This window comes from Balaenoptera borealis (genome assembly GCF_965194805.1).
Source record: "Balaenoptera borealis genome assembly, chromosome: 7".
In the NCBI taxonomy this organism is placed as follows: Eukaryota; Metazoa; Chordata; class Mammalia; order Artiodactyla; family Balaenopteridae; genus Balaenoptera; species Balaenoptera borealis.
The window spans coordinates 114,162,884-114,184,340 of NC_138864.1; the positions used below are offsets into that span (position 1 = coordinate 114,162,884).

General features: G+C 39.0%; 1 protein-coding gene across 9 annotated transcripts in view; it reads right to left on the minus strand.

The window, feature by feature from the left end:
- Positions 1-21,457, minus strand: part of DGKI (diacylglycerol kinase iota) — a 477,321-nt gene that overhangs the window by 187,603 nt on the left and 268,261 nt on the right. For all 9 annotated transcript variants that reach the window (XM_082398061.1, XM_082398060.1, XM_082398058.1 and 6 more), the window contains 5 exons: positions 20,732-20,814; positions 18,826-18,886; positions 9,261-9,374; positions 7,664-7,801; positions 4,615-4,693 (listed from right to left, as the gene is read on the minus strand). In XM_082398061.1, the coding sequence (XP_082254187.1) occupies positions 4,615-4,693; positions 7,664-7,801; positions 9,261-9,374; positions 18,826-18,886; positions 20,732-20,814 (475 nt within the window). The remainder of the gene's footprint in view (positions 1-4,614; positions 4,694-7,663; positions 7,802-9,260; positions 9,375-18,825; positions 18,887-20,731; positions 20,815-21,457) is intronic.

The following is a 21,457-nucleotide window of genomic DNA, read 5'->3' on the forward strand; positions in this document are numbered from 1 at the left end:
TTTGAACCCCACATAAGACACATCTTTCAAATTCTCTGCATTGGATATCTACTCAATCTTAAGACTTCAGTTATGTATATATAAATGACTCCAAAATCTATGCCCACAGTAACAGTGCCACCTTCAATTCAAATTGTATATATTATAAAACTCTTTCCTTCCAATGTCATCTCCCATTAAGGACAAATATTTTTATCAACATTATCTTCATGTTTCTAACACCATCGCAAAAATCTTACACTATGTATTAGTTGGTCACCTAACCCATATCTTTAGCACAAACTCATTTTCCTTCCTGTCTGAAATGCCCTTGCCTACTTTACTTCTTGTCTACATCAAACTCCTTCTTTATTTCCCACTATACTCCCTCCTACCCTTTCTGGAAACTTTCCCCTGATACCTATCTCCTGTCAACAGTCCCTACCAAACTCCCACATTATACACTGCCTGGACAACTCATCTTACCCTTACTTTATATTCCCTTCTGCTTGTGTTTATCTTTTATATACGGGCCCATCCTCCAATTAAACATTCCGTTCCTGTAACAAACATTGAGACAGCCACTGGACTTGGCACAAGGAATATAAAAGTAAATAAGACATAGTCTTTTGCCCTCATGTTGTTTAGAGTGGGGGAGACAGGTCTGAAAATGAAAAATAAAATGTCCTTTTGTATATGCCATAGAAAGATGTCTCTATAAGACAAAGTAGGAGTCACACATAAAGGGAATGATCAGAAAAGCGTTCCAGAGGCAAGTACACTTGAGTCTTGAATGATGAGTAGATGCCACGTTGAGGTTCAAGATGGAAAAGAAGGTGACAGAGAACCTTGGACAGTGACAGTTTCTCCGGGGCAAACTGTGCCTAAGTCTTACTAGCTGGGCAAGAGCCTGGCAGTGTGTCCTTTGCAGTGATGGTGATGATGAAATTTGGCAAGCCACTGAAAATAACACTTTTTTAAAGAAATCTGTCAGTTCTCCAGATGAATCATGAAACATTCATAATCCTTTGAAACATGCTGATCTGCATGTCTCTGTATATTCAGTGAAAATAGTAAATCCTAAATCAGATTTAAAAACTGCCTCTTCTAGAGTCATAGTTGTATTTCCTTGACCTTGTAGCATAAGGCTCAAATCCTCTGCATAAGAAGTAACTTCAATGAGGCAGTACAACTTTAGCATCCAATCTCAGACTAAAAGTTTGATGTGTTTAATATCCTTCATGTCCCCCCGAAAGTGACAATCTAATTCACGCAGCTGGCAAAGTGAGACCTTGCTTTGCTACCTGATAACCATAATCATTGTTAACATGACTATATGTTAATAGATTGGAATATTTTCAATGTACTTCCTCAAGCACTGTCATAATGCAGTAGTGATTAAAGCACTGGGCAAACAACTCCAACTGACAATTAAATGACCAATCCTATTAAAACTCTCAATTCTGTTCCAAACAATTGCACGTTCTGATATGCAACAGTTTAGCCACACATGGCTTAGCCACTATGAGAATAAAAAAGCTTCTGTTTTCCAATCAAATTAAGTATACCTTCTATCTGATGAAATTATTCATATGTTTGCATTCTTTATATACAAAATGTTAAGTCAATCAAAATGTTAAGACTACCTTTACTCCTTGCTTGATTTTTTACCGGTAATTCTAAAGGCATTTACACAGTAATGCCACTAATAAACTGTCTCAAAATAAATGTCATTTTAATTGTCCCTTCTAAAAGAAATACAATGTAAGTATCAATAGTAATGCAAAAGTCTACATTTGTTCCATGTCAATTTGATGGGTTATTTCACATCTATGCCAAAAATTGTTTCTGCAATTAAATTTTTTAAGATTCTGCTTTAGTGAGACTTGGTTTTACTACCCATTGCGTGTAAATGGATTAGCGCAATTCCCAATGTATTGTATTTTTTGACTAATAACTAATCGGTTATTCTATGCAAGCTCTTTTTTGTTTGTTTTTTGGTAATGGCTCTCATGGGGCTTTGAATCACTCTGCAAGTATTTGATGGCAAACGATACAAGTTTTATCATGAACTCTCAGCCCCTGAGCAGCTGTATTTGAGAACAGTTTGAAGTCTCAACTATGGTTTGCGAGGCTTGAGAATAGCCACTCACACAATCTACCAACAAAGTAAGTACGTATGCCCCTATTGAAAATGCGGCCTGCTATCTTTCTCTTCTTTCTGCAGCTGAGCTTGAAATTTCTTGACTATCCAGGTAAAAATATGGGGAAAATCCAAATAAACGGAAAACAGTAAAAATAATAATAATAATAGCTTGAGTAATTATACCTTTCATCATAAATAATGATTTTTTTTTTTTTTTTTTTACTTAACGCAAAAAGAATAGACTAACAGATACTAAGAAGTCCACACGTCTGGTCTAGGCATATCAACCAAATCTGGTTCCAATAGTTTGTGCATATTTATTGCGTACCATCTCAATATCCTCTCCATAAATATGGTATACATTACTCTCAGTCAACAGCAATCCTCCCTTATCCAGCTCTTCAGTGGCTGTTTTTCCTCAAGGGCCTTGGCTTCCCTGCAGGGAAAATGTTTGCAATTCCTTTTCCGATTACAGGAAAGCACTTACACTAAGCCTCGGCAATAAAGTATTCAAAGTAAAGTATTAGCTCTTGGCATCTTTCAACCAATTATTTTATAATCACACATATAAAATGATGTAGACATACATATACACCACAATTTGCATGTTCCTCTCTAAAATGAAATAGTTCCATAGTTTCAAAGAAAAGAAAAAAATCACTTTCCCACAAGAATTCTTTCTAAGCCTGGTCTTTCCACCGTGAGGTCTCTCTTTGCTGCCCTCTCATTCTGAGGCACCAAAGTTTCACCACAGTACAAGGAAACATATCATTAGGATAACTCTCAGATTAATAAGACAAAATATTAGGCTCCCTTGAATGAGCTTTCTGTCCACCACTTACTCATTTAGGCCTCTTTTCATGGCAGGATGTCTAATTTGGAGGTTCATGCATTAGTGATAATTGTACTACTTTACAAGTACTGTTAAGAAACGTAAAGATTTTATTAGGAAGCCCAGATCCAGAGTCTCCCAAAGAACATGAGAAATAAATGGGGTAAGAAATGGAGAAAGAAATCTCCAGTTACTTCCCCAAATCTACTCTCCTTAAATTAGGAAAGGCGACAGGTTATAAATGCCAGCCCTGATGTAGGACCCTCTGAATATCTAATCTCCGAGAACTGTCTAGAGAGGGAGGTGTGGAGCGTGTGGGTGTTTCTGATTTGGGTATTTGATATTTATGGTTCTGTTGTCAACCAACCTTTCTATCTGTGATTTTCTGGTTAATCAGAGAAAACTATGACTCTTTCTTTAATCAGTATTGCTTCTATTTGGCTCAGCATTTGACCCTCAAAGCCTCATGAAACCAGGAATGCAAAGTCTAACAAAATTGCTGAATTCAGTAAGAGAATTACAGGTTTATACTCTACTTTTATTTTGTCTTCTAACAGCCTTAATCCTATAGCCCCATTCCTGATCTTTAGTATATAAAAGTGTTATCAGAATTTTCTCTGCATTATTAGTGGAATCTGAACAGTTGAACTTTGCCTTTTGTACTCTGTATTTCAAATTCTATGAGTTAAAAGCTTAGAGGCTCTTGCAGAATCTAGAGGAAAAGTAAAATAATCCCTCATTATGACTTTTATCTCACAAATTACTTATACCTGCAGCCAAGCATTATTTTGGTTACATGTTACCATATTCACAAGGGACTAGGTACAGGCAGAGACACAGATGTATTATACAAGAAGAGAGTTTAAGAGAGAGAAAGAGATTAAGAGAGACCAAGAAAGCAAGAGATTAAGGCTTCAAAGCATAAGCCAAAATCCTAAACTTTCTCAGTTCTGAATGACATAAGAAAATTTTGATGAAATATTTAACTTGTCATTATTTCATCTTATTTCTCTTTCAAAAGTTATTTTGCTTCCCCAAATCTCGATTCCATCTCTTCTAGTACTTAAATGACCACCAGCCCTCATTCATACTACCTCGTCCAGTGGAGATTCCAAGCACCTTGCATGCCTAATCCAATCACCGTCAAGCCCTTTTCTTTCAACCTAAACCACCTATAGTCAGCCCCCGTACTGTTCTAAGGTGCCTGTTGTCTCTTTTGTGCACATAGGGAAGACTTTTATGTTTGGCTACAAGATTTCAATGACCTTGGTTATAAAGTCCTGAACTTTAATAATTGGTGGTTTGAGAAGCTGTAAGTATTCTAATGACTTTAGTGAAAGATTCTCTTTTTATCACTTCTTAGTAGTTCACTAACTTCAAAGTTTCTAGTCAAACCTAAAGATTAGCAGTCCTGAGTCCCGGAACAAACATCTGGTCCTGACCTTTACCATCTCTGAGACCCTAAACAATGAGGTCTCAAAGTAACATCTGTAATAAGTTCCTATCTTGTCTAGCTCCCAGGGTCAACATGAAGGTTCAAATGGAACAGCATTAGACACACTGTCAACATTTAAGTGATATGCGAACAAAACGGAACATGCAAAACACCTGCTGGAAACTTCCTCCCTGGGAGATGGAAATGGGACGTTGTCCTCACCTCTGGATTCATGGAACTCCAGCGTGACATGGGCATCAAATCCGAGGCTGAAGTAATTATTGAAAACATTCAGAGGAAGCTGCAATGATGAACAAAGGCAGAGGTGAAGTTGTGTCTAACCAGGCAAAAAGAGGAAAATAAAACCTAAAGCCAGACACTTGTCTCTGGGGCAAGTCCCTGGGAGAACGATCAATTAAAACTCAAGGCAGGGGTGTCTATGTAGAAGGAACAACGGATTTTTGAATTAATTCTTTAGTGAAAGCTCAACTCAAACGATACTCCTAAGAATTTTAAATAGTTTAGGAAAAAAGGGATACAAATACAAATTATTCAATGAGAACCATTCTTGTGGATATTGTAATAAGAGAACCTCATTAAGCTGAGGGATGCACATTTGTAATAGTTACAAAGGATGATTCAACAAGCAAACTTAGTAAGTAAATTCAATTGTAAGGATCGTGTCTAACCTTCTTAATCAGTGGATGCAAGTTTTTTCAAGAATTTATGTTCAGCATATTAATACTGCAACTTAAAATGAATAACATTTGTTCACCCTTCACTTATTTTCCAAAAAAATATATTTTTTGATAAAAGTCATGTAAGCAATAAGTCAGTGGGAGCCATTCAACTATTCTCAACCTAGAGGAAAAATAAAAATAAAAATATATATGTGTGTGTGTGTATTTATCAGTATTCAGATTCCTATTTAGTCTATAAACTCTTATCTTTAATATGACTGTGAAATATGCAACGCAGACACACAGATACACATACAAGCCTTAGCTTTCCTTCCCAGAGTCCTCTGGGTCCCTGGCTGTTACTGCTACAAGCTGAGTAAAGGAAAGAACAAACTATGCAGCCTAAAGTCCTGCATTAAAACTACAAAGTTGGTATGATTTGAAGGCTTCAGTTTAATGTTAGAACAATTAGAAAAGCATGTGGAAAATGCTAGAAGGCAAATGGTGGTTCTTACACTTTTCCTCCTGCAACTCAGAATGAAAGATAAACGTTAAAGTAAATGGAGAGGTAATTTTATCTCAGCCTGGATAATGTCTCCAGATAATTATCAGGTTTATCTTCCAGATAGAAATGCACTTCTCTTCTATTAGAAATAAGTGTTTGGCCTCAAGATTTCAAAAGTTAAGTTCATTACAGGGTTTCATATGCCCCCTGATCAGTAAGATTTTCTGTTTGACTAGAGCGATAATCGTGTCCCATTAAGAGAAAAATGAAATGAGAGGAAGAGTCAGAGGGAGAGCAAGAGAGATATTAATGCAGAAAGAGAGAAATTGAAATAAAGGATGAACCCTTCGATGGAACGCCGAGTCAGAGCTTGTACTGATTCAGAGGTCAGATCAGCCTGTAGAAGTAGTTACAACCGACTGGAGAACAGGGAGAGAAACTAAACACATAGAACATTGCCAAAACATATCTCACTCTCCTGGCTTCAAATATGAGAATGTCCAGTTCCTGCACTGAAACAAAATACAGGTCCTTGGTAATGACAGCAAGGGTTGGTGATCCTGCCAAAAGCGCAGATATGTTCATTTCTACCATTTATGCTCTTTTGGCTACAATTCTAACCCATGTCTTAGCATCCACTGATAACTTCGGAGAACATCTGGTCACCATCCCCTAAATAACATCACAATTTAGTCTGTTATTAAGTTCTTATTCATATTTTCCAGGAAAAATTGCCCTGATTTCCTACACATCTCCTCAAAATCCACTTTCAAAACCCTTTAAGTATCTGGATTAATGTTCCCAGGCTGCACCAAGAAGTCTTTCCATTTCTTAAGCTGTTGGGAAGAGAATTAAACATAGATTGCTATTGAGGTTCTAACCATTCCAAGTTGAGTGGGGATAGGTCCATAACATTTCCATATGGTACACTTCTTTGTACTTTAGCTGTTTTCTATCCAATTTCTGTAAGTCAAATACATTAGAAAGAAGTATTATATCCCAAGATGACACTTGTTTAAACAACATTGTGATGTCATGAACTCAAGATCAACTGAGCAATCATGATATCTACTAAAAACCTTATAGTTTCTGGATCATAGTTTAGGTGAAAAAACCATGAAGGTAAGACAAAACATGTTTTAACCAATTTTAGCCAAATAAGTAACTTGAGCATCTACCACAATTGGTCAGGATCATGGTACTAATCAATAAAGGTGCATTGATTTGGTCTAAAATGATATCAGATTTTAAGGCTGAAACCACCATGAAATCTTGGCCTCAATCAATGGCACAATCCAATATAGCAGGGATGCTGTTTAAAGTACAGATGCCTTCACCCTGCATCTACTTAATCAGAATCACTGGGAATAGGACCTTGTCATCTGCATTTTATAGGCACACCTGGAGATTCTTACACAACAAAAGTTTGAAAACACTGTCATAGAAGAAAAGTGGAAAGTAATAGAAAGCAAGTGTCTACTCAGAAACCTATCAAATTTATCTGAGATTGAGGCCAGAACTTAAAGCCAAATGTTCCCCTGAAGCTCTATAGTAGCATTTTTACAATTATGTCCCTTGGTTTGTCTTGGGTTGAGATACAAGTTCAATCACTGAAGGAAAAACACGAAGTCAAACATTTATTTAGGCATCCTGATGTCCCAATCAAGTGATGAAACTGAAATATTTGCTATCAGACCAGAAATCTCAGGCATTTATCTTTCTATTGAAAGACCCTGTACCTAATGCTTCAGATCATATGATTTTTTTAAACTTCTCATAGGTTAAGAGTTTGCAATGAATTTGAAAGATTAGAAAACTGATATATTTCTTTCTGGTGTGGAATTTGAGAACAGAGAACAGCTCCCTGCGCTATGGAAGTGGGTAGGAAATCTTGGTCTTTAGAAGTCTACGGGGCAGAACCATCAGGAAGTGTTATACTCATAGCCCTAGTAGCCGTCAACTCAAACACCGTCCTGTCATCTCATAGGAAGGAATCAGCACATGACCCTCCAGCCAGGAACGTATTTCCTGTGACTCAGGCAGATACTCCAGGGTTAGCTTTCTGCTGAAGGAAGAACTCTCTAACCTTACACACGCCATCTTCAAGTTCTTCTGGAGGCAAGTCTGGGTTTCTTTCCACATGGAGGTTCCAGCGATCTAGCTGTACAATTGTCCCATCTTCTACTTGGCAAAGGATCTTAGAAACAGGTTCATCAGTGTAGCCCTAAGGAATACAAAGAGCACACACATTGCTGTCTGGAGTAGGGAACAGTACAGCCAAAGGTATTTCATGCAAGGTGGAGCCCTTGTTCTACAGCTGTTTATTTTGCAATTAGCAAGGCTGGGACGGTAAACTGTTTTCCTCGAGGTACTTAGAATTTAAGACAAAAGGCATGGGTAATGTGCACAGAAATACTAACTCTAGCTGGTTTGAGTTGAGGAATGACTTTTGCCAGCACCAAGAACCAAAAGCCACCGGCAGGCTTTTGAGATCCATACTGGATGGCTGTTTTTATCAGAGTGAAAACAGGTCACCCCAGGCCTTGTACTAGGGGAATTTGGAGGATACACAGAACAAGTGTATGTGGAAAAGCGGGAAAAGAATCAAGGTGACATCGGCTAGACAATTTCTTCCACTGACGTTCCATTTCACTCACCTCTCCCTGACCTTGTACTAGGACACCATTCCTTCCGGGACCTAAGGCAAGTCTGACTGAGGAATAGCCCTGCTAGGGAGCTAGCGACTTATTCCTTGAGCACACATTACTGATAGCACGATTATTAAGGACAGTCAAGTCATTGATTTGGATAAGAGCAATTAATACCAATAATACATTTAGCTGCTTCATGTAAATATATTTATTATTTATACTATGCTTACTTAAAAAAAAAAAGACCGATGGGAGGTTAATTCATCCAAAGCCAAATAAATATCTGCTAATGTCCAGACATAATTATCACCTATGGGAGGTGAATGCACCCAAAAGCCAGATTAACATCTGCTAATATCTGAAGATAATTTTCATGGAGCCCAGCCCAGGCAATGGTCTCATATGAGCAGTTAAAGAGCTGGTGGGGGAGCATATGTTAGCATATTGTGCTTTCTTATTTTCTTAGTACTATAAAAATAATGATGATGATGATGATGATAAAAATGGCTGGTTAGTGACCGGTAAACTACTTTCAACAAGCTTGCCTGAATTGGCTCCATGTTGAAAAGGACAGTTGGTTACCTGTATAGCCAAAATCATGACGACACTGACCAGAAAACTAAATGCTCAAACAAAGCCATAACTCTTCCAAAGTAAGGACTGTAAATCTGAACCAGACTCACTCTTCTGGAGAGGACTGGGGGGTCAGGAGCAATTCAGGTCTCTGTGATTGTTTAACATGAGGACCTGAGGCCAACCCACCCTCTGTCTTTAGTGGGTACCTCAAAAAGCCCCAGGCCTGTGTACTAACCCCCATTTTTTTTTAATATAAAATGTTCCCCTCTTCTCTAGCTGACTATAAGTTTAAACTGAAGAAGTCACCAGATAAAAACCATGGTTCATGGGGACCTTGATTCTCAACTCTAACTTGTTCCTTGAACAAGAGTAGCATATGCCCCTTCCACTTGAGCATCTGTGGGTTTGGGGATCTGTTGCTGGATGACATGGGCAGCCCCTGAGGGCAGTTCTTACCCCTCCCCAGTTGAGAGTTCGAGCCAGGTCGTTCCCAGTCCCCAGAGGAAGGACCCCAACCGGAGGCTGAGGGCTCAGCTGCAGTTCATCCAGAATGGAAAGGATCCAGCCCACCTACAGACATTTTGGGGACCAGAAGAGATATAAGAAAGATAGATAAGTTACAAAGACGACAACCTGAGAACAGGAGCAAACAGAATAGTTCTATTTGCAAGGAGCAAATAGAATAGTTTAAAGGAGCAGATAGAATAGTTTCATTTTTCTTTAAAACATGCATGTTTTAATCCAGTGACCAGGGAACTGAAAGACCACTTATCTCAAGCAGTTTCAAAATGGCAAGTCTCTTACAGGGAAAAGAACCATTTTGTATATGCTGTATCATATAAGCAAAACTAGATCCATTCATCTATATGTTAACTAGAGATGTACTTTAAAATTCAGGAGAGTTTACAATTTAGGGAGGTATATACATAGGGCACTGCAGGAAATGTAAGACTCAGAATCAGATTAAATCTCAATTCTGGCTCATATTGGCTTTGTAATCTTGATTAAGGTATTTAACCTCACAGACTCATTTATCTGATTTTCAAAATGGAGATAATGCCTACCTCACAAGATTGTTTATAGATTAAACTAAAACGTATATAAAATCCTCATTATGGTGCATGGCCCACGTAAGCACTTATTAAATGGTTACTCTCCACGTTATCTTAGAAATTAGTCGTGCTTTCCTAAATATCCCTACATTCCCCTTAATGAAACATTATGAAAACATAATTATGGATGAACTTAGTACTTATTATAAGTTTAGGCAGAAAATAGATACTTATATACTAGAATCATATTCCTGTTTAATCTTTTTCTAAGATAAATAATACTTTGGGTTTAGTCTTATTATAACTATTTAGAAAAATTACCCCAAACTTGGAAATACCAAAAAGAAACTTGCATATCCTCACAATGTCATTCTAGAGTAGTGTCACAGGCTTATCTAAGAACTTTATGACTGTAGGTTAACTTGAGGATTTCTGTCCTGTAGAGATACAAATGTCAAGAAGAGATCACTTTAAAGGTTATGGTTCTATTCCCCCAGAAGGGCATAAACTAATTTTGTCTCAAATTTAGAAAAATTATTTTGGTATAAACTACATAATCATTTTCCTCTTCTTGTATTATCTTGCTGATTCCTTTATTAAAAAGCTAAATAAATTTTTGACATTGTATTCACTCTAAATTTGTATGATAATTATTTTTTTAAAATTTTTTAAAAATTGTACTTTAATAGTACATTTATTGAACACCACTGCATATAAAACATGGAACTAAGTAATTGAAATAAAAAGGTAAATGAACTACACTAAGATAGGTAAGGCAGAATGCCTGCTCTCAAGGAGTTTACAATTAACAAAAAGAGAGGCATACTGATTGCTTTCTATGTGCTAGTCCCTGAGCAAATTTTTCTACTGAATTATCTTATTAAGCTTCAAAACAACTCTCTACAATAGATATAATTTTTGTCTCCATTTTGTAGATAAGGAAACCAAGACTTGGAAGGTTTAGTGACCTCCTTAATCATCTGCGAGGCAGAGCTGACATTCAAAGCTAGGTTTGCCACACACCAAAGGCCAACCTCTTAGCCGCTCTGGTGCAGAGGACCTTTCAGTAAAGAACTAAACCCAGCTCTAGATGTGGCCTGAACATCCCTGAGACCATGGCATGTACCTTGGGAATCTGTGGAACACTGGGGAAACCTTGGAAATTGCTTAGTCAAATTCAGTTAATTTGCAGATTTATTAACTGAGGTACACAGAGGTCATGTTATTTGCTCAAGACAAAATAATCAAAAGTGGCAGAGTCGGAGTCATGCCAGGTCTGTTGACTTGCATCTAAAATCCTTTCTCCTCCAAGACGAGTACTTCCCAGGATGTCAAACTTGCCTATCTGGCAAGAAATCTAAAACTGTGTTTACCTTCTAGAAAGGGATACCACTATGTTCACCCAAAGTGGTAAACTAAAAATCCAGATCTACACTAGTGTCCAAAATCCCCCCCCTTTCCCCCAAACTGGGCGATTTGCTCCTAGATTTCCAGCCAGCACTTCTCTAGCTCTTCCCTTACACACAATACTCACTAAACTTGCCAACTGAAGTAAAGGGAAAAAATGCCAGATGCTAAAGTAGTGCTGACGACTACATTAGCTATTGCTCCTGAGCTGCTAAAGCACAAACTAGACACAGTAAAAGCAGATACCTCTAATAAACTACAAGAAGGGGATTTAAAGGCATTAAAAAGGACGTGAAAACTCAGAAATCCCAACAACCTGGGATCACTGGCTGCGGCTGTAAACAGCCCTGAGTAGAAACAGAGACTCTCAGAAATGCGGTGGAACTTACTGGAAACCAACTCAATATCCCATACAGAGCATGGAAAAGAAGGCAGTCTCTTTAAAACTTCTGAGAGATGATCATGCAGACCTCCCTTTATGATTTACACTCACAAGTCAGTCCATTTACCTTGAGGTAGATTTTTGTTATGTTTATTTGAAATAGGTCTATCTTTTCTGAGTAAAGATGATGTTATGAGTTCACACTTTCAACACCCCATTTCACTCTAGACACAAACACAGGAGGAAAAAAAAGTCTTCATGGGCCAGAAACAAATGAAGCACAAAATAGCAAGCAGAGGAAACCAGGAGTTTGGCTTCTGTCTGATTAGGGGGAATAAAAGTTCACCCCCGGCTGGTAGGAGGCTGTGTATGAACCAGGCTCCCCCCCTGGCCAGCAGAAAAGAGGCCAAGAAGAGAGGGTGAGGGATCACCGTCTGAGGCCATAACCCATAGAAAGCTGGGGTGCCTTAAGGCTCGAGGCACACAGCCTCTAACAGTGCGTCCAAATTCCCACGAGCTCAATGACACACCTGAAACACCCCTGACATGGCCGCAGGATGGGAGCCTTAGCCACTTCAAGAAAACCCGACTCTACTCTCAGGATCCTGGAAACAATTCAAACTACTAGAAAGGATTAGTAAAAGGAGGCAGAGAAAGAAAAAGGAAAAATCATAAAAATGGAACTACCATACGATCCAGCAATCCCACTACTGGGCATATACCCTGAGAAAACCATAATTCAAAAAGAGTCATGTACCACAATGTTCACTGCAGCTCTATTTACAATAACCAGGACATGGAAGCAACCTAGGTGTCCAGCGACAGATGAATGGATAAAGAAGATGTGGCATATATATACAATGAAATATTACTCAGCCATAAAAAGAAATGAAATTGAGTTATTTGTAGTGAGGTGGATGGACCTAGAGTCTGTCATACAGAGTGAAGTAAGTCAGAAAGAGACAAATAAATAGCGTATCCTAACACATATATATGGAATCTAAAAAAAAAAAAAAAAATGGTTCTGAAGAACCTAGAGGCAAGAGAGGAATAAAGATGCAGATGTATAGAATGGACTTCAGGACACAGGAAGGGGGAAGGGTAAGCTGGGACGAAGTGAGAGAGTGGCATGGACATATATACAGTATCAAATGTAAAATAGATAGCTAGTGGGAAGCAGCTGCATAGCACAGGGAGATCAGCTTGGTGCTTTGTGACCACCTAGAGGGGTGGGATAGGGAGGGTGGGAGGGAGGGAGACACAAGAGGGAAGAGATATGGGGATATATGTATATGTATAGCTGATTCACTTTGTTATAAAGCAGAAACTAACACACCATTGTAAACCAATTATACTCCAATAAAGATGTTAAAAAAAAAAGAAAAAGAAAAAGGAAAAATCAAACACAGCAAAACAACTTCCTCTGAACACGAGCCTGCAGAGAGAAATTCTAAATCCCAGGAAGAACACTAATAGTAAGATGGATGGGAAGGTTAGAGGAATAATTCACAGCCCATGAAACACAAACATTTTTCGAATAACTTTGAAATAAGTGTCCCATAACTTCCACGAATTGATAAGGTGTCTTCTAACAGTCCTTTGATCAGTATAATTGTCCTCATTCAAACCTTAAGCGCTGTTCCTGTTTTTGTTCTTGTTTTTCTGAGAAGATTGCCAAGAATCCACATGAAACTGTGGTGTGGTTCCACACAAAATGCCATGAGCCCTCTGGACCCTTTGATTTCCCCTTTCTTCTCAATTGATTTGCTTTAAAAAAATGCATAAATAGATTCTATCTTCTTTTTCCAATAGCCAGTTAATCAACTATTTAATTTTCCCCTGAATAAAAGCAGATAATCTTAGTATTTCATCATTACACAACGCTTGGAGTCATCAAATGTCTCCTGCCTTTCACAGCAGAGATTTTTTGTTTTGTCTTGAAATTCCCTCATGTACAATCCATGTTAGGCTAACAGTTCTTTGGCTGAAGTGGGCCCGTATCTTTCCTTTGCACAACGCCTGAATAGTTGCTCTCATCCAAGAGCTACATCACCACTACCCAACAACCAGCTTCCTCAGAAGGCAACGTAACGTAGGCGTGCAGGGAAGGCACAGAGCTGGAAGGAGCCCAGCTGCATCTGAAGTCTGGCTCCATCACCTACGGAGCCAGTTAAGGCACTTAATCTAAGTTCCCTCCTATGTAAAATGGGATAACGGTACCTGCCTCGTAGGGGTATTTTACCAATTAAATAACACGGAGACATTGCTTAGCATGTGCCTGACAAATAGGAAATGCTAAATTAACATTAACTGCTATGATTAAGATATATTTTTCTTCCTCTTTCTTTACTTCATCCATAAAGGTCCAGTTTCCTAGAAGCAAAATGCCCTCTTCCTGTCTCTCCACTTAAAGAAAAGTTGAGTCTCAAAGTTCACAAATCACTCCCACCTTTGACTGCCATCAAGTCACAAAAATCTCTCTTTCACAGACTATGACAAACAGTAAAAGCCAAGCTGCACTGCAGCATAAAAAGGAGGGAGGGAGGGAGAGAGGGGGAGGGAGAGAGGGAGAGAATATGGAACAAATACACCTACAATAGCAGGAGACATAAAAGATCTTGAGTAATAATCCGTGTACTTGCCCCTATGAGAGCAAAACCATGCAAAAGTCTTAAGGTCCAAAGCTGTTATCGGAGGCTCTCCGTTCCCAGGACCGTGCTCCTGCTGGAAGTCCAGACTGCAGGTTCGTGGGCAGGGACTGTGTTTGCTGGGGCTTTTGCATTACCCCAAATCCTCTCCACCAGCTTGACCAGCACCCCTTCAGTTAAACTTAATTAATTGCAACACGCACAGCTTTGCATATTTCCCATCACAACTGAAGAAAACTATCTGGATTGTGCAAGATCATCTTCCAGGTGGCAGAGTTCCTTCCTGCCTTTGTGTTAGGAAATGCAGGGCTGACGGGGCTAGAACACCAGGGTGCTGGGCTTCGGCCCTGAGCAGAGCTGCCCAGCCAGCCCTGCGGCCGCAGCAGCTGCCTGATGCTGCCACCCCCTGGCCCTGTTCAGCTGTAACCATCACTGAATATTTCCCAAGTGCACATGGAACAACGTTTTCGTTCGGCAATATGCTAACATTAGCGTTGGCTGAGGGGTGGAGAGGGCCGTGAATTGACATTTTCTTTGAACGAAGCAGATGCACAGTTGCCTTTCCTCATATCATCTGCAGGCAGAAAAGTGAGGGATACCCTTACGGAGAAATCAAACGAGAACGAGGGCAACATTTCTGCACCCAGAAAGATCATCAAAACGCAGCATTTGACAACCGGGTTCCCTTTCTTACATGTGCACAATGATTCTTCCTTGTGATATTTTCATATTTGCACTCAAGAGTTTACAAAGTCACTCTGTGTTAGAAGAAATGTTTAAAATCGAGATAATAGTCAAGGTATGAGCTTTTTTGAAACAGAATGTAGATTTAGGCTATCCATCCCCTCATCGGCAAGAGGACAACTGAGGGTGTACCAAGCTCTTCTTCAAGAGAGGCTGGGACGTCGGGGTGCTGAGGGAGAAGAGGCGTGTGGAAACATCTGCTGGCCCTGTCAATTAAAGGGGAATAATAATCCTTTCTTCCCTGCTACAGCTGTAGTGACTCGGGGCATGGGGGGGCCTACTGTGTAGGATGTATCCTCATCTAGGGAAGCCAGCGGAATCAGAAATAAGCATAAAGTGTGTGGCTCAAGTCCATTTAATCCCAGCCCTTTGGAAAGACGTTAACAGGGTTAAGGGTGGACCTCTGGATCCAGCCCAGTTCATCAAGGCCAAGGGCAGGTAAGGAGGGATCATGTTTCACCTTAAGGCTCCATAACGAGGGGAAGGGACCTGTGACCCTACTGTCTCAGTTCACGCACTCCTCGATATTTAACCAAGGTGGCAGCCAAGGTGGGAACTGGATGGGTGGACATGTGGCCGAGGAGAGGACAGAATACAAATTTACCCCGTGACCAAAAAGAGACTATTTCTAGTTTAAAAACATGAAGGTTTGAGATCATCCTGAGTTAGTATTCTCTCACTCTAGAGATCAAAGATGGGACCAGCCCATTCGAAACCTGCAACTATGTGACAACCTCAGGATCATGCAAACCACTTACAAAGAGACCGCACCTGGGCCACCTTCCTCTGCAGCCGTCACTGGCCTTGTGTGGTGACGGACTGCTTGAACATGGCTGATCTCAACTGGAGGCGCTGTAAATTTAAAATATATGCTAGATTCTGAAGACAGTCCAAACAGCATAAAATATCCCACTAATGACTTTATACTGATTGCAAGTTGAAATGATAATATCTTGGATATAGCGGGTTAAATAAAATAGATTATAAAACTAATTTAACCTGCTTCTTCTTAGTTTTTTTAAGTGCCTTCCAGAAAACTTAAAATGTAAAAATGCGGCTCGCATTATAGTTATCTTGAACAGCAATGGTCTATACTAACATAATGTTACAGCTGTGAAGACCCTTAGGGATCCAAACGTATCCCTTTTCAGATTTAGAATGTCTCAGAAGAAGTTAAGGAACCTTCCAAAGCCACTGCAATGGTGGCAGAAGCACCTCTTCCTCCTCCAACTGCAGTATCTGCCTCCTTGCACTTTTTACCAGGATAAAATTAAAGTAACTCATACTGAAGCCAAATAACTTTTCTCCAAATTAATGCAACATGTCTATATATTTGATAAGACCTTGTACACACACTAATGTGACTGAGGGTTAACATATCCTCATCCTAACCCATCAAAAATATTCTATATCTGATTCCTCCTGGAACCTTGTCACTGACAGAATTCTGACAGCCTCTACAGTGACAGATACACTCACTAGATAAAGGGTGAGAGCACCTTATGTCAAATATATACCCGACACTTCACTTGCCTCGAGCCAACAGCTTTTCTTCATGCATCCATCAAGATGCCTCTTCTTTATATAAACACTCAAAATTTTAAGTTTCATATTCAAAACTGATAAAAATGTCAATCACGTACCTTGATAAACATTTCAGAAACCCCATATATCTTTTACAAAACATCTAACAAGGTAAAATAAAATAAAACCTGGTTTTACATAAGGTATAAGATATGCAAAGTTTTGATTCTGCATGATTGGACTACAGAGGTTACCACTGACAAAAATAATTAGTTCAAAAGTATGCATCAGTTCTAGGGGAAATACACTACTTTTCATGGCTGTTGTAAGGGACCCACCGTATAAACGTCTAGTGCGGTTGTGAGTTATGTAGAAGGATGTGAAAATTGAAGTTAGGATCACAGATAAGGTACCAAAGAAGAAAAAGTGCTTATAATATAAATGAAAAGTTACATTTAGCCTTGTGGAATACCCGTTAATTATGGTCTATTTAAAGAAGACATGCTAGAAAAGCTGGGGAACAAGGTAGTCTGTGTGTCAAGTAGTGACATTAATGGCACCAGAGAGTATAGAAATTCAACACTGTGATTTGATCTGGTCATTAGGACCCACTAGGGAGGTACCAAGTCTCTCTCATTCTGGGTGTCCCAGACACTCTCTTGAAACTATTTTCTTGAAAACCACCAGTTACTTCCTAGTCTCCAAATCCACAGTAATTCCTCAGTCTCTTCTTAAGAATGTAATCCCTGCCTCTGTCTTGAAACTCCTTTTGGGTTATTTTTTATTTTTTCTTGACAGAATAGACTACTGGTGGTCCTTCTGCTTCTGTCTTTCCACTTTCCTTTTGAAATTCAGCTCTGACTGCTTAATTATAAATGTTTCACAAGTGTCTGGACTTGGCTCTCTTCTTTGTTCTTTATGCTTTGAATTCCCATATTTCCAAACACTTTCCTAACTGCAGAGATTACCTCAATACCACATAACTTAGAACAGTGCTTCCTACACATATCTGCTGAGTAGAGGAAAGGAAGAAGAAAGCAGTGAGGCAGAGAGAGGTGATGGGAGGTGCAGTGGATAATGGGGAAGTTTGGAAGGTGGAACAGCCAATCCAGGATGAAGCCCAAGATATGGAGATGGAACAGGCAACTGGTGGATTTGAGGTAACAATCACTTAAGTTAAGAAAGAGGAAGGACTCTGAATACAGGACACCAGGCATATCCCCATAGTCAAATAATTTTGGAAAACACTGGGTTAAACAAAGTGAAATAGGTTTGGCTTCTTTAAGACTTTATAACGAATTTTATAAGCTAATCATGTGTATTAGAGTCTCCAAGAATAGTAAACATTACTTTCCCAACTGAAAAATGTTTTCCTCTCCGCAGAAAATCTTAAAGGACCAGTGCAATCACTGTTTTATTTTTTTCTGGTTGTATTTATTAGTATATAATGTGTATCCAGTGCTGCATTAAGTGTTCACGTGCTGTGAGAGATAAAATTAGAAGATTCCGTTACTGCCTTTGAGAATAAAACATTCTAATTAGGAAGATTAGAGAAAAGCCAAAGATAGTTCATAATAAAATCCTATGAGATCAGACTCCAAATACAGAAGAAAAGACACTGGACAGCAAAATCTAAATGTCACGATTCTCAATTATTTGCCTTTGCTAAATATAGCAACATAAGTAGAGGGCAAATTGAGAAACAGATGAGACAAACTGGGGAAAATACACCAGTGATATTAAACTTCAGCCCAACTCCGTCTTTTCTCCAAAAATGACTACAAAGGGAACCAGCTGTGATCTTTAAGACAAACCAATGTTAGTCAATATTCTAAGTTTTATTTTCACCAGTAAAAAAAAAAAAAAAAAAGCCATAATTCAATTGTGTACGCATACTTCTCCTCCATAGTTGTGACCGATTATTAAGAATATATGGAAATAGGTCAGCTTCTGTTTTAAAAATAATTTAGTCATCTATAATCCTCATTCTAGTGATCTGACCACATCCTTACTTTGTGGAACAGGAAAGGATATAGCTTAGTGGAGGGAAAGAAATCTAATTTAGAAAGATCAAGTATGAGTCCTTGAGGGCAATAACAAAGTCCCTCCTAACCCTTAGGGGCGTGGATTCACATGAGAGACAGAGGTTTGAGGGGATTGGAAAGACTGTGAGGTGGGAATGAAGAAAGAGAAATGTCTTAAGGAAAACAAAAGACAAATGGAAGAAACAAGGGAGAGAACTAGATTCTCTTTCAAGGACCTACCGTTCCATCCCCACCACAGGCCAGAATCCGCAGATTTGGTACTTTCCTATATAATTCAAGCCTGTAGAGGATACAGAAGGAAAAGTAAATAAAAGAGCATATCACTGGCCATAGCAGACAGCATGATTCCAAAACACACCAAAACGAAGGGGGGCATGGAGGGTGTCCACTGGAGAAACTGCATAACCCCGAGAATGGTAATACCTTCAAAACTAGTCACCGAGTAGTCACCAAGTACTGGTTCCAACAATCGGATTAGGGGCTGGCAGCAAACGTCACTGGAATGGGGTTTTAGGGTGTCCTAGTGTTTTATTTCCCATAATTCCTATTAATGTGTCAACGCACATTATTTTCTTCATTAGTGTCAAATTCCTTCTTTTTCTTTCCATTCTTCTCCCTCCTTTCTCAAAGAACATCAAATTTGATTAGCTTTTCCCAGACCTATTTATTTTTCAAACCTACACTTCCCACTCTTACTCCTAGAAAACCTTCTTCAGAGAGATAGGAAGGCCACCCCACTAGCATTATTACTACCACACCCACAATTCCATCTCCCTCTCAACTCACCCGCTGACCCTCAAACCCCCATTTATACTCCCCAGGCCCAAAAGGGAAGATTTACTGAATTTTCTTTATTTTGAATTTGTCTGCTTGAAATTAGATCTTTCCTGTTGTCTCAAGAAAATGCAATGATAACTGCCCCTGCTAAAATGTTTGCTTAAGTGACAATTTCAATGGCTCTGTTCCAGAAAACATCACCTATTTAAATCAAATCATATTTTTTTCTGGAAATAGTTCCTGTCCTGCCATGTTCTTTATGGTCATCTATGAAGTATCTACCTAAAGTCTAACTAAAAATGATAAAATCTTAAGAAAAGTAAATGTAAAAGGGCAAAAGTAAATGTAAAAGGGCAAAAGCAGATTTGTCTTAGTACATCTGAATGCAGAAAAAAATATAGAAGTCTTACAGCAAACTCTAGTGGCAAGGAAGTTCATAGATTAAGAGAATGACAACAGAAATTAATTTTCATAATTAATGTTCTCTCGTAGGCTTAAAATATGTAATTTATCTATTTCATAGAGGAATATTATTTTCTAGAAATTATCTGAGTTTGTGTTTCTTTGCCTCTGATATTATTACTTATTTATAAGTAGTTATAAAAATAATTAATATCTCTTTATTTCTAATGTTTACCAGATGACATCTGAACTACCTTATTAGGTGGGTTTTAAAAAGGGAACCAGACAACAGCAGAAATGTCCCTGCTCCTTCCCACCATGTACCCCTCCACGAAAGGGAAGATATAGGATACATGTCACCTACAGATAGACTTTATTTTTCACCGCTTCAAACAAAAAACAGAGAATGAAATTTCTGAGAGGCTCAGATGAGGGACTGAGCAGGAATTAGAATGTCTCCCCCACTCTGGTATGGAATCCATAGGTATAATCAATTAATCAATCAAGCTCTCAAATGGACACAGATGCATACAATTTCTAATGCAAATAAATGAAAATATTCATAAACAGATATGGCCATTCTCCACAAAGATACACTTACATTCCCATTAATGTACATCTCCAAAGTGGTACATGCATAAGTAGAAAAAGGATGGATCCTTTCTCAATTCAGATTTGCTCGTAACGTACAGTTACATGTGTCTAAGCAGCAAACACACTCAGAGTTAACGACTCAGAGGTTAAGTGTTGAAGGAAACTAACCCAATGAAGAGGGAAACATCAGATGAAGTTTTAAAGGGAGGATAGTGCAGGTGAGCAAGTAGATGAGAGGTGGTCAGAAAAACACTTCATGAGGTCATCAAACAATAAAGCTTGACTCCAAAGCAGAAAGTCCTTCTCACTCGCCTAAAATAGTAAGAACCATGGAGGGTATTTCCAGACTTACGCATCTTTTGGCCCTTCCTGAGAAAGATCAAAGACTTGCCGTGGATTCAGGTACCACATGAACATCTGCAGGACTTTGGTTCCCTGTAAGGAAAAAAAAATGACAATAATAGGAAGAAATTTCCAAATATTACCTGCTCATTTAAAGAATAAAAATAAATCTTGTCCTAAAAAATAATATTGAGGGCTTCCCTAGTGGCGCAGTGGTTGAGAATCTGCCTGCCAATGCAGGGGACACAGGTTCGAGCCCTGGTCTGGGAAGATCCCACATGCCGCGGAGCAACTGGGCCCGTGAGCCACAACTACTGAGCCTGCGCGTCTGGAGCCTGTGCTCCGCAACAAGAGAGGCCGCGATAGTGAGAGGCCCGCACACCGCGATGAAGAGTGGCCCCCACTTGCCGCAACTAGAGAAAGCCCTCGCACAGAAACGAAGACCCAACACAGCCAAAAATAAATAAATAAATAAATAAATAAAAATTAAAAAAAAATAATATTGAATTATAAACAGTATAGAGTAGTACTTAAAATCATGGGCTTTGGCCATCGATATACATAGGTTGAATGCTTATATTAGGCTCTGTCTAACCTGTGTAACTCTGGGCAAGTTCTTTAATTTCACTAAGTTCAGCTCTCTTCTCTTTAATGCAGGAATAAAAATGCCTAGTTCACAGACTTGTTGTAAAGATTAAATGCAATAATGTTTGAGGAGAACATCAAAGTGGTTGGC